The sequence below is a fragment of the Chanos chanos genome, chromosome 4 (assembly GCF_902362185.1).
Source record: "Chanos chanos chromosome 4, fChaCha1.1, whole genome shotgun sequence".
Taxonomy (NCBI): Eukaryota; Metazoa; Chordata; class Actinopteri; order Gonorynchiformes; family Chanidae; genus Chanos; species Chanos chanos.
Genome location: NC_044498.1, coordinates 45,603,387 through 45,616,430, shown reverse-complemented (window position 1 = coordinate 45,616,430; position 13,044 = coordinate 45,603,387). Strand labels below are relative to the sequence as shown.

General features: G+C 39.3%; 1 protein-coding gene across 1 annotated transcript; it reads left to right on the top strand.

Moving 5' to 3' along the window:
- The first annotated feature begins 4,850 nt into the window (after window positions 1-4,850).
- desi2 (desumoylating isopeptidase 2) lies at window positions 4,851-12,661 on the top strand. The gene is made up of 5 exons (XM_030770719.1): window positions 4,851-4,889; window positions 10,727-10,799; window positions 11,569-11,662; window positions 11,839-11,980; window positions 12,337-12,661. The coding sequence occupies exons 1-5, from the start codon at window positions 4,851-4,853 to the stop codon at window positions 12,577-12,579; spliced, it is 591 nt and encodes a 196-aa protein (XP_030626579.1). The 3' UTR covers window positions 12,580-12,661.
- The last annotated feature ends 383 nt before the right edge of the window (window positions 12,662-13,044 follow it).

Sequence of the window (13,044 nt, the reverse complement as noted above, 5' to 3'; positions counted from 1 at the left end):
ATAAATCTTTAAACCTGAAATTACTCCAACCCAAGTCCTAAGGAAGGCTGGCCACAGCAAATGAATGAACTTACCTATGATACACTAGTAACATACTAATAATACTAATTATACTAATTATATTTTGCTGCAATAGACAACAAAATTGTAAATTTAAAGCATGTGTAATCATTTTGTGTTCCTGAAAAGTCTGAAATCAAGTGGCACTGTTACTTTGGAACTGATGCCAGACCAGATTGGCAACACTTGTAATTTACCACAGAATCGGGTGAGTGTGTATTGTACTTAACAGTGTTGTGCCATGAAGTGATGTCAGTGAATACACAAAGTTATGCACTATGTAGGTTTTTGATTTGTTGGATGGTTTAATGGTCTCCAGATTTCCTATTTTCATGCCGGATGCCCACCCAACAGACACATCCGTGTTGCCAGGTAAGAGGGGGTTAATTGTAGCAAACATCAATGTAATTCCTCATCTGTACATTTGCTTAATGTTTACAGTGAATGTGTACATGCTGAATATGGATTACATCATAATTAAGCACCTGCTGGCCCTCCCTGTTTCATGTCATGTTTTAGACCATGGGGAGTGCCTTGCAAGATGCACACTCTCGAAAACTACAAGATTCCCGGGTAATTCACAAAGCTAGAACCCTATTGTTTTGCTAATGAAAGAAATAACCTGAAACTGATTTTGTTCAAATTCTCTTTCTATTTATCATAGGTTTGTGCTGAGAAATCCACAAAAGGAGGATCTAGTGAGTTTGTCTGATGGTCAGGTCACCTGCCCAAGCTTTTAGCAGTGATGACCCTCTTGAACACATATTCACAAATCATCTCAGTTCCCACAATAACTCCTAATAAGCAAAAGAAATACCTGGAGATTCTCATTTTCTGTGACACTGGTTCACAAAGCATTTAAGTCATTAAAAGTATACATAAATTGTGAAAACTACACACATGGGACTTCTAACAAGCCAAGAGAGCTTTAAGGCCTTGTAACAGTTTTAAAACCGTTAAAGACCTGTAATAGACTGTTCCACAGCCAAACACATTTAAGTTTAAGATTGACTTTAAGAAAGTTAAAGAAAATGTACAGGCCTTTGTGAGGAACTTCTGTCTGTTTCAGATGTATAATGAATGAAACAGTTGACAAATATAACATATGAACTCTGTCGGCGTAAATCTGCTGACATTGCATTTTCTCCATGCATACTTCACCATGAAATCACTGACTGGAACATTATCAACAATGCATAAAACACTCCACCCCACCCATGGTTCCTCCCACTAGAATTCAAAATAAGAGACACTGTTCACAAATGCACCCTCATAAGTTCCCAGTTGCTTATTCTGCCACACATCTGACATTTCTTTGCTCTTCTTTACTGACATTGCCCTAAGCACTGCTGAGTGTGCCCTCTTTTACCCTTTAATAAGAATTTCTTAGAATCATCTCATATTTTTTTGAGTATGGCACCTAGAGGCTTATTTGGCTAAGATGAACAATCGTGTCTCAATCCATTTATTTGTTACAGAGGTTATAGTTGTGCAATAGCATCTGTATCTAGTGTTATTTTTCAGCGAAACATAGTTACTGTAGAGTAGAAAAGCTGAAATGGATGTTTTGAAAACATATCTTAAATGGCAGCCGTCTAACTTATTGGTACTCTATACTCATGACATCCTGTGTCCATCACTACGGTGCGTTGCAGCATGTGGATTACGACTGGGAAAAATTTGGCTGTGTGCTGAAAATTCACTATAAAGCTGCCTTTCGACCAGATCTTGACCTGTGAGTATGATAACAAAGGAAGTCTTCAAGCACATAGCCAGGACAAACTGAGCCTCCCAATTAGTATTATGCAGAGAATAAGGACAAATTCACTCATCATTACTTGTATTTCTAATAGAGTGGAACAGTCTGTATTTAGAGCTGTACAGATAGCTATCGATCAATAAAGTTTTCACTCTCCCTCCACCTAAAGATATGATGGAGACACATTTGTTCAAAGTGTTGATGCAAACTTCATTGTCTGGGAAAGGTTCGGTCGAAGTGACTACTCCTTTAATGCCACCATGCATCAGGTACGGTGACCTCCCTCTGTGTGTGTGTGTGTGTATATATTTGTGCCTTTGAGTGTGTTGTGCAGCATCATGATTATGGGAGATTTCCTCAGGAATGAATGGAGGTGGGTCTGGGCAGAGAGAGGGGAATGATTATCCCTGTTTTTTGGGGCGATTTCATAGGTGGGCTGTCTCCATGAGGCACAGTCATGGACATCAATGCTGACTGGGGACAAACCTCTGGAAGAAGCCTGGGGCCCTGAGGTAAAAATGTGAAACACTGCTCTAATCAGACATTATGGAGAGTTCTGTGGCCACAGTTTTGTTAGACATCCAAACACCCTATTCTGGACCAGTTACATAACAGAATTCAGATCACTGCCCTCTTTGTTTAAGGGGTGCATGTGTCCATGTATACAGTGCCCTGGAAATTTTGATTGAGTCTGAAATATGTGACATAACTTAAGACTGTTCACAGTCCATGACTGCTTTTTTTCATTTAGAGGACAGTGCAAAACAGTGGTTTGTTTCATAATTTAGCTTTGACAGAAACACATTCATAGAGGCTTGTAGATGTAATTGTTGTAATTTTTTTTTACACTTCCACCAAGTTATCAGGGTAAATATATCACGTTGTATTAAATGTATACACGAGTAAAAACATTACATTGTCATAATGCTGATTGTGTTCATTGATTTGCTGAGTGCTAATGGGTGTTGTTTTTCTTCCCATACTTTAGAATTACAGGAGCTGTTTTGACATCATCCCAGGAGAGTCAGGGAATCTGAACCAGCCATACGAAATACTGAACAGAAGCTCTTCCAACCACCTCACCTTTTCTCAAGAGGACAGTGCCATCTACATCTTTAATGTCAAAATAGTTGAGCCAGTTTACAGGTAGGAATTTTCAGTACACTTCAGTTTCAGTATATCAGAGCAACAGCCCAATCACTGATGTGGGCCTCTACCTCGACTTTAAAGTACGTTGTCTCATGCTACTTAATTATAAATTTCAGAATCCATCTAACTGCTGTACTTATACTGTATGCCATATGACCTCAGTAGGCTTTTTGCCATCCAATTTTGTAGTATGTGATGTAGTCCACTAGGTGGTAGCATATTAACACTTTAGAATTTGGGTCATAACAATAATGATGTTAATGAATTCTTTTTTTCCACAGTTTTTGTGATTTGCATACTGTGTTTGCTGTTCAGACATTTGGAATCAAGAAAGAGTAAGAAATTTAAAAAGTCATACTTTACAACCTAGACAGAGGTAGCATGCAGAGAGATCACTCTCTATGCAATTTTGTTACTGAATTTATATTAATAATCACAGTCATCATTATCATCATCATCATCATTAGAATCAGAATCAGAATGCATCATTGTTTGGTTACAAAAATAGACTGAAACCATAGTGAGAAGAAATGAACATTTTAATGCTGTTAACATTGTACTGTAATATTCTGTGATCATATCTGATATGAGTGGTATCCAGTGTGTTTTCTTTCTGTCTCCACAGATCATCTTATCAGGACCTGTATACATATTTGGTTTTGTGTTTTATCTTCATTGTACAATGTATACTGAGCTACAAATACTGGAGCTTCGTGATCATTTTTCGTAAAGTACTGGCATACAGACAACAAACCTGATGGGCTAGCTATTGTCTTCACTACTGAAGGGTTTACATTTGACCAGTTTCGGCTCACACCACATGCAATCACATACTTTTGCTGTGTCTCATTTGTTTATCGCCTTATTGAGTGAAACATGTAATCAATATAAACTGTGCCCATGCAAAGATATCCTAATGTGTTTTACTTCTTTGTTTATTTTTTTTCCTTGCTTCAACAGTTAAGTAATTGATGTATCCAGAAAGTGAATTCACCACAGGGTAAAGATTAAAATAAAGTTCTTTTCTTCATTACTGAATTCCAGACCTTTTCATGGAAAATGACAGCAATGACTCTGGAAATGCACAGTAAATATCATGACTTTGCATTTGAGAGCCAGTTTAATGACATAATGATTATGGGGTATTGAATTGCGAGAATACGGTTCTTTAAATTCAGGCCAGATTAGTGGATAACCGATGGCAGCGTTCAGTAGGTTGATTAAGCTGTAGTCGATTTCGCTAGGTTTTCAGAGAAAGTACGCTCCTCTCGGTATCACTGCTCACAAGAGTGAACGACGGAACCGATAGGGTTGTAATGAAAAGTGCGATTAAAGATTCTTTGTCATAGCACCTCGTGTATGACTTCATCCTCATACACCGCAGCCGTTATTTGGGCTCTGAATGGCAGTAGTATGCCAAAAACGCTTACTTTTGTGGCCGAAGCAGTCTCGTTTTTCCGCTCATTGTCAGCGATAACGTTAGTAATAGTCTCTGTAGATAGCTAGCTGGATGGATGTGTCGAAAGCTAAGAGAAGCTGGCCAGCTTGCTACTTCTAGTAGCTAGTGGCCTGCCGTTAGAGTATTATTTCTTTTCAGAACAAACACTTGAAGACGGCGTTTGGATGCAAATACCACTGGAAAACTCTAGAATTTGAGAAGAGATTTCTTGTTATTATTTGGCAGCTAGTAGCGATAGCTAGCGTTTAGTTACCAAACGGTCTTAATACTGAATTATTGTTTTCTACGCTGATAGATTTACAAGAAACTAATAATGCAATAAGATTCATGTGAACACCAGGGAAGCACAGGAAATAGCCAAGTTAACATTAAGCCACGGACTGAGCGTAAAAGTTGAGATTCGAGGGAGAACGGAAACTTGTGATGGCAAACGAGCCGATTATTCTGAATGTGTATGACATGGTAAGTGAAAATTTATTGAAGCTAATATAACAAATACTGGTTTACGAGATGCCATTGAAGAGATATCGATGCATACCCCCTTAGCTAATGTAATGCGTTAGTTGGGAGAATTCGTTATTTTCTGACGAGACGGAGTTCTCTTTCTTTATGGAGACCCTGAGGTGGTTTCGTTTGGTGGGTGGCTATATTTGGCTCATAGCGTGCGACAGCTCACAGCAAATACATTACACTGTATAATTTGCAAGATAAATTGCTTTCCCGTCTGATAAACAGTGACATTACGTTGCCCAGGTCCCCACTCCTCACCCGACAACTGTAGTTTAAATAGCTTAACTGGTATTTGACACTACTTGAAAATGGTGTAAAGTGACACCAGAGTAGATGATGACCACTGAGGTGGCCTAGTCACAGCTTGGTTGTGTCCATCCAGGAATCTGAAACTCTTGATCTTGTTAAATCAATACCCAAGGTCATAAGCAATAGCAGACACCTACACATCACAAGTAGAAAACGTACTGTTCGTTTACTTTAGCGAATGAACCTATCTTTTAGGTGGACGTCTGTGTTAAACTGCACTGAAAAACAGATAGCCCTTATTTCAGCTGCACAGATGTTCATACAAAACCTAACGGTAGTCCACATTGGACATAATCCGTGGTTAATCAGTAAATCAGATTTGCACATGTGTCACAGTAAGACTTGAAGTCAAAATAATCTTGAGTGTAGGAAGGCTTGCTGTTGTCAACCGCTGTTTCTTAACTGCTGAACGAGAAAAGGAAAGTTTGGTAATTAGAGCAAGGAGTCTTCTTAATGCAGCAGAGCCTAAGGAATAATGTGACCTGAACACATGATCGTGGCCCTAGCTCCAAAGAAACACACCGCTCGTTCCGATAAACAAGAATCTGAGAGTAGATATAAGATTGCTAACCCAAGAGAAGTTGACCGTCAATAGAACTGGGCATTTAGTTGTGGAAAGGCTCTGTAAAGTAGCCCAAAGATACTTTTCTACCAACTCATGCTATTGAGAAGGTGTTAAATAATAAGACAGAAGGCCTATTATAGTTGCTTCAGTCTTAATCAAACACTGAAAATAATTAGACCTGTTTTGTACTGAATCAATGAAGCTCAGTAATTCCTTGCTGCAGAAGTCTAGGTCTGTTATTGTCCAGTAGCTGAGTTTAATCATGATACAACCTTAATATGATTCATGTAAAAATTGAATCAGGAAAATGAGTGAGTCAGAGATATATTTTTTTTTAAATCATTTTCTAGCACCCGTATGTATCATAATTAATTTACTGGGTCAGCTTTAATTGCTTGTCTGCTCTTTTTAGCCCATTACTTGCATTGTTAGTGATGACAGCTGCGTACTTGTTATGTTGGTTGTATAATCCTGGAATAAAAGCCACTGCATTACCACATGGTTGGAAATTAGCCTCAGGATAGTTCCTTTTTTAATGCTTATCAGTGCGTCTCTATTTATATATAAGAGAAAGAAATCTTGATTTAGAAGTGACTAGGTGTGCAGGACTGAAACGTGTGGAGTTCATAACACAGACATTATGAACACGACTGACTCGGTTTTTGGAAAAATCAGCAGTCCTAATTTCATCTTAACTTCAGGGAAGGGACGGGGGATTGTCGCACAGTTTCAGAGGTTTGGACGGAGGTTTAGAGGACATCGCGCCGGTCATGTGTAAATAATTTGTGTTTAGTGGAATGGGTGTCCATTAGATGTCTGTCTCACATATCTGCCGGACAACTCCGGCTCCCTCGGGAGACCAGACGCACAACGAAACATGTTCATTTAAACTGTGGAGAGAGGCAAGACCAAAGAATGTTCACATTTTTCATAGGGTGTAGTTTTTAAAATCCAGCAGGGACATACTTACACGGTTTAAAGGTAAAATGGTTAACTACTTACTTGTACGATTTAATTCAAATTATTTCTTCGCAGACAAAGCTGTTTTATTATTATTATTATTATTATTATTATTATTAATAATAAATACTTTCCAGATATGCCCTTTCCTGCTGAAGGAACATTATGCAATTTATGAGTTAGTCATGACGCTTATTAAACAGTAGTAGAAATATTGGTTTATTTGGATGATACCACAGCTCCTATTGAACGTGTCTATTTCTGAATCTTCCTTTTGTCTCTCTTAACTTTTTTTTTTTTTCAATGGGAAGTTACTGCAATAGGCATGCATACGGTTGCCCCATACTGGCTTGACTCACTGATTGACTTGTCTCTTTTGCAAGCAGATCTCATTCCCTCAGTTAAGCCAATAAACTGTAAGGATGAGACTTGAACAGTACAGTAGAGCCATAATTGCATAACTGGATATCCGGTGAGAGAAAATTCTTTTTCAGAATACATGTGCCTGTTGCGATTTTTTTATTTTTTTAGGGTCTGCATTTACTGATTAGTTATTCAGCCACAAAGTCTTACCAAACCCTAAGGATAAATGTTTTCAAGCTATAACCAACTCACCATTACATTTTTCACTGAAATCTTTTTTCAAGTTTTGATTCAAAATGACCACCACTGTGGTTGACTTAAAGTTTAAGAAAAACCCTGAGGCTTAAACTGTAGGGTCAAAGACAGCCGTGTAAGTATCTGTGAAAAGTGCCTTACTGAAGTGTCGGGACGGCTCTGGAAGGCCAGTCTCTGGCTCAGTGCTGAGGGATGTCTTTAATAAGCTTTAAAGTGATTGGGGGCAAATGGATAAGGATCTTAATTCACTGCCCAGTTGGACGGGGTTAAAGAGGGAGATATATTAAGCTTATTCACAGACTATTATGAGTGTATACAAATGACTAACTGGATGGAATCAGGCCCAGAAAAGAGTAGCCTATGTTTTAATAACAAAACAAGGATGGCATGACGCAAGGTTTTTGGATAAAGTGTTCCTCTTGTATAGGTAAAATACAGAGAGGCAAACAATGATAAAGATCAGTCTCCTTTCACTTTGCCTCTGCTTGTTTCCTGTTACTCATTCACCTGTTAACAATCCAATGCCACACATCAGTGAGAAGAGTGATGGTGTGCATGGCCCCGGAGTATGACAGAGCTGTTTGTTATGTATCACTGTCGTAGTCATTAAACCTTTGTGTCTGTCACTGGCGTGTCATGTCTGGCCACAGGTATGAGTCATCGAGAGCCTCTTGTTTTATCTTTGTTAAATTCAAAGCATTATGATAAGCCCAGATCCTGTCAATGGAAATAAAGAAATTGAGGAAAAATAGTGTCATGGAACAAAGATTTGTGTAGTACTTGGCTAGTGATCCGATTAAGTTTGTCAGAGTTTTGAAAATATACCAGCTAACAAACGGTTCAGTACATATTGGGAAATTTTGCTCTCTGCGTTCTTTCAATCCGTAGGTTTACGGTACACGAGTATCTTCGAAAGGTACAGGGACATATGTAGGTACAAAGACCATAAAGCCCTGTGTTTGAAACGTCCTGGCTTTTCATCCTGGAGCCAGTGAAGGTCTCTTCCTCTCTGTAAATCATAATGCTTCTGAGGAGTAAAAATGAAAAAACGCTCTGTATGTGAGGTCAGAGTGACGACCAAGAGCGTGGGGCAGATTCTGCTTCTTTCAGCGCGTCCACGTGAGTGATGGGGGGAAAAAAAAAAAAAGAAGAAGAAGAGAGATACAATCTGGTCTAGACCTAATCCATTATTTGGTCGTGACATTAGCATCCATTCTCTAAAGAATGAAATGAAAGAGATGCTCAGCAATGCAAATGTTAAATTATCGGTAACATTTTCGGCTGGGGTCTGTCTGCATGGTGATTTGCATGAAAAAAAAAAAAAAGATCAAACTATTGGAGCTGCATAATGCTGTTATCTAGCTCAGTATGTTTGCTTCAAGTGGAGTTTAACAATTCAAATATGGATTTGTTTGAAGTAGTCTGTGTTGTGAACTGTTCTTAGGGATTCTCGGATGAGTGCTCTGTTGGAAAAGGGCACACACACTGTTTTTCAATACAATCCTAAACTAGCCTGTAAAACAACCTTTTCATCAAACAACAGCTTGGCAATCATCACACACTCGTTCTGTCTTTTAGAGGGCGTTGTAGTACTCCATCCGTTTTTCACTTGCAGTAGTGAGAGGCATTGTTTAAACCGGTTGTGTGAATAATTTGTAACGTCCGTAAAGTCAGCCTTGGGATTCTTTATTTGCATTGTTCGCGCCTTGCTAAGGAAAAGAGTGGACTAAACATTAGGAATGGGGAAAAATGACCGTGATAGTCGTGTCATAGTTTATACAAGTATTGTCTGTGAGGGAGCTCATGCAGAAAGGAACAACCAGGAAGGAATGTGAAGAACGTCATTTCATTGGATTTTTTTTTAATAGCCTAACAGGCTCGACCAAAGTATTACTGTTTTGTACTGTAGAGAAGATTAGGATATGAAGACAGCGATGACAGTTCACATTACAATATGGGAATCGTATCAAAGACATCAAAATGACTGTAGTTTTGCATGGTCTTATATTGTCAACTGTATAGTTCTTTAGTTTTATATTGTCAGCTGTATAGTTTTATTCAGTTGTGTGTGTGTGTGTGTGTGTGTGTGTGTGTAGTCATGCATAGCCTGCTTTCATTATGGCTTTGGTGATAACAGTGGTGAAAAATGACTAAGCACAAAGGGCTTTTTTTTTATGAAACTTTATTATGATTTGTGAAATGTTATGTCATTTTTATCACACTTTATCACACAACAGAAGTATGACATTGTAAACCAAATACACCATTATTAACACAGGATCATTATTTTGTCATTAGGATGATTCACATCAGTAAAATAACATCTTAAGTATGGAAGTATAATCGTGCCAAAAGTCCTCAGCGCAAAGTGGCATGTTGAATTACGGGAATCGAATAAAAACATATTGTAATTACAATGCTTGAATTTTTCTGCATTGCAATTTGACACAAATAGAAAAAAAAAAATCCTACAGCATTTAGGTGGAAAAATACTGGGTTGAATATTACCTGCCGAATAATGAAGATTGTATTTTAACAACAGAATATTTTAGAACTATTTTAGGAAGGTGAATATTTGAGCATTGAATTTTAAATCCTGGAATTTTGTCTTCAATCGAAATATACAACCCCAATGAATTGGACTGCAGAAAAATTTCAGCATCATAAATGCTGTGGAATTTTTTTTCAGTTTGTGTCAAATTGCAATACAGAAAAAAAAAGCAAGCATTGTTACCGCGATATGTTTTTATTCAGTCTACAGAATTCAACATGCCATTTTGCATCGAGGACTTTTAGCATTATTATAGTTCCATACTAAAGCAATTAGGTTCCATTAACGTGAATGAAACAAACAGCTTCAGTAGAAAAACACAGGTATGAGAGATATTTGGTGCCTTGTTGTCAGAATTTTGAAGCTTTCGGTAATAAACACGCAAAAAGAAAATTCAAATGTTACTATCGACACATAATGTTTGATAAAATACAATCAAACCTCAAAAGACAAGCTTTCTCCTTCCATATGATGTACGGAACTGTTCAAATGGTGTGGCAAACTGGGTCAGTTGTCTCTACCATATCTTCTGAATGACTTGCTATCGAGGCCAAACAGCCGAACAACAGACACAGTTTCCATATCAGCAAAAAAACACCCACAGAAAGTAGAATTTGCATATAGGTAATATAGTACCTTGTCAGTAGTCATATAACAGTTGATCAGTCTTTGGTTGGCCTCACATTCTTACGAATCGTATTTATTATACACAGAGAGTAGATCACCTTTCACCTTTTCATTTTAAACAGACCAGAACTGAACTGACTTTGCTGTTCTTCTTTTTAGTACTGGATCAATGAATTCACTACCTCTCTGGGAATTGGAGTTTTTCACTCAGGCATTGAGGTCTACGGCAGAGGTAAGGCCAAGTCACGTGACTACAGCTCGTCTGCGATTCATCAGTTGTGCCTTCCACCGCTGTCCGGGGTGCAGTGCAATGCAAACGTTGACTAAGTCACATGACTACACCCACAACAGCCTGCTCTGATAAAAACATCAGGCTAATTTTGTAAGCCATCTCGTCTTTCGTTGCTAGGCAGACGCGACACCCCTTTTGACTGGAAGAATTGCTGACTGGAATTTCTTATGAAAATGATTTGAAACTGTTTCCTACTGAATCCGTTCTACTAACCGGCCACGATTGTAACCGCGACCGTAAAAATGAAATGCAAAGTGATGATGGAAGCACTAGGGCGAAAGCACCGCGGTTGATTTGGCAAAGCTCACGGTCTGACTCGCAGCACCGCGGTTTCTCTGCGTGGCCTCTCAGTGAGATCATGTTTTATGAAAAATATATAAACTGCCGTTAATCTCTAAGGTCCAGTTTTATGCATCATCCCCCCTTCCACAACTTCAATCGTCACAAATTACGCCTTAATGCTTCCTTCTGTACAACCACACAAATGTCAAGTACTCATTCCTCTGGTTTGGAAACACTTAGTTTAAACCTGTTGACTGAATGATACGTAGCAACTTTTAACTTAAATCTGCATTGGCTTTGTGAACAATGGATCCAAATCAGCATTCTTCTCTCCTCTCCTCTACCTGGCTTCCACCTTTCTTTCTCACAATTCTCTGGTGCTGCTCTTTATTTTATTTATTTATTTATTTATTCTCTTTTCTTACAGAGTTTGCCTATGGCGGACATCCTTATCCATTTTCAGGTATCTTTGAGATAACTCCAGGCGATGCCACAGAACTCGGGGAGACATTCAAATTCAAGTAAGTGTCAGACTTAGCAAGACCAGTTGGATCTCTCTCATTCATACCTTTAGTGCAAGTTACCAGGTGCAGGCAAAAACAATAACAATGGTGTGTGAAACCTATGGCTCTTCAGCTGTTTCAGTGGTCTTGCCTCCTTTGTTTTTTTTTTTTGTTTTTTTTTTTATGGCCTTTAGAGAGGCTATTGTTCTTGGGAGCACGGACTTCACGGAGGAGGATGTGGAGCGTATCGTGGAAGAAATGGGGAAGGAGTACAAGGGGAACGCCTACCACCTCATGCACAAGAACTGCAACCACTTCTCCTCAGCACTGTCAGAGGTACAGGACGTCTGCGCATGCGCATATCAAAACAGTCATGCTCTTTTCTTCTGTCATATCAGCAGAGAGCGTCATGGTCTTTACTGTGGCTCAGCTAATCCAGAGGTAATTTGTGCCTTAATTGGCTGGGTTGTTTTGAATGTTGGTCAGGATTGAAGTTTGCCGTAAACAGATTTGAATAGGTTTTGAGTCTGGTTAAAAAAAAAAAAAAAAAGTTCATGTACTGATTGTCATCATAAATACAGCTGTATTTAAACAGGAGCAGAGACACACAAACACATCCTGTACACACACACACACACACACACACACACACACACGGTGTCCCTCAAACTTCTCCGTTCCGTGTCGTGCAGATTTTGTGTGGTCGAGAGATCCCGCGCTGGGTGAACCGACTGGCTTACTTCAGCTCCTGCGTTCCCTTCCTTCAAAGCTGCCTGCCCAAGGAGTGGTTGACTCCTGCCGCCCTCCAGTCCAGTGTGAGCCACGAGCTCCAGGAAGAGCTGGAGGAGGCTGAAGACGCTGCTGCTTCGGCCTCAACCCCCACGCAGTCCGTCTCGCCCCTGCCCAGGGCCAACCGCCATCAGCCGCGCCGATAAGACCCTCCCCACTCTGCCTTCTGTGGCCTGGGCTCTGCTCCACAGAGACTGGCCTAAAGCTCCCGCTGCCAAGAGACCACACCCTTTTCCTCACGGACATGCCACACTCACACACACACCAGCTGAATAGAGAGCCCCTGCCCTCCGGCGACTGATCTGTTCTTTAGCCCAGTTCACTGACTTTGGCTGAAGGTTAGGACTGAAGTTTCCCCATTTACAGACAAAAATGGTTTCAAGTGGAACTGTTTAGTCATTTTATTATTATTGATGTTTTTAAATTTTGTTTACTGAACTCAGGACTCTAGTAGACAATTGAAACAGTGCTGTGTTTAAACACAGTGGGGTTTTTTTTTTTCCTTCGTTTTTTGTTTTTTTTATGTTTTACTGATTTTCTAATTCTGTTGTTATTAACCAGCTTTTTACTCTCCTTTAAAGAAAGCCCAGCTCTTTCGTTTTGTTTTGTTT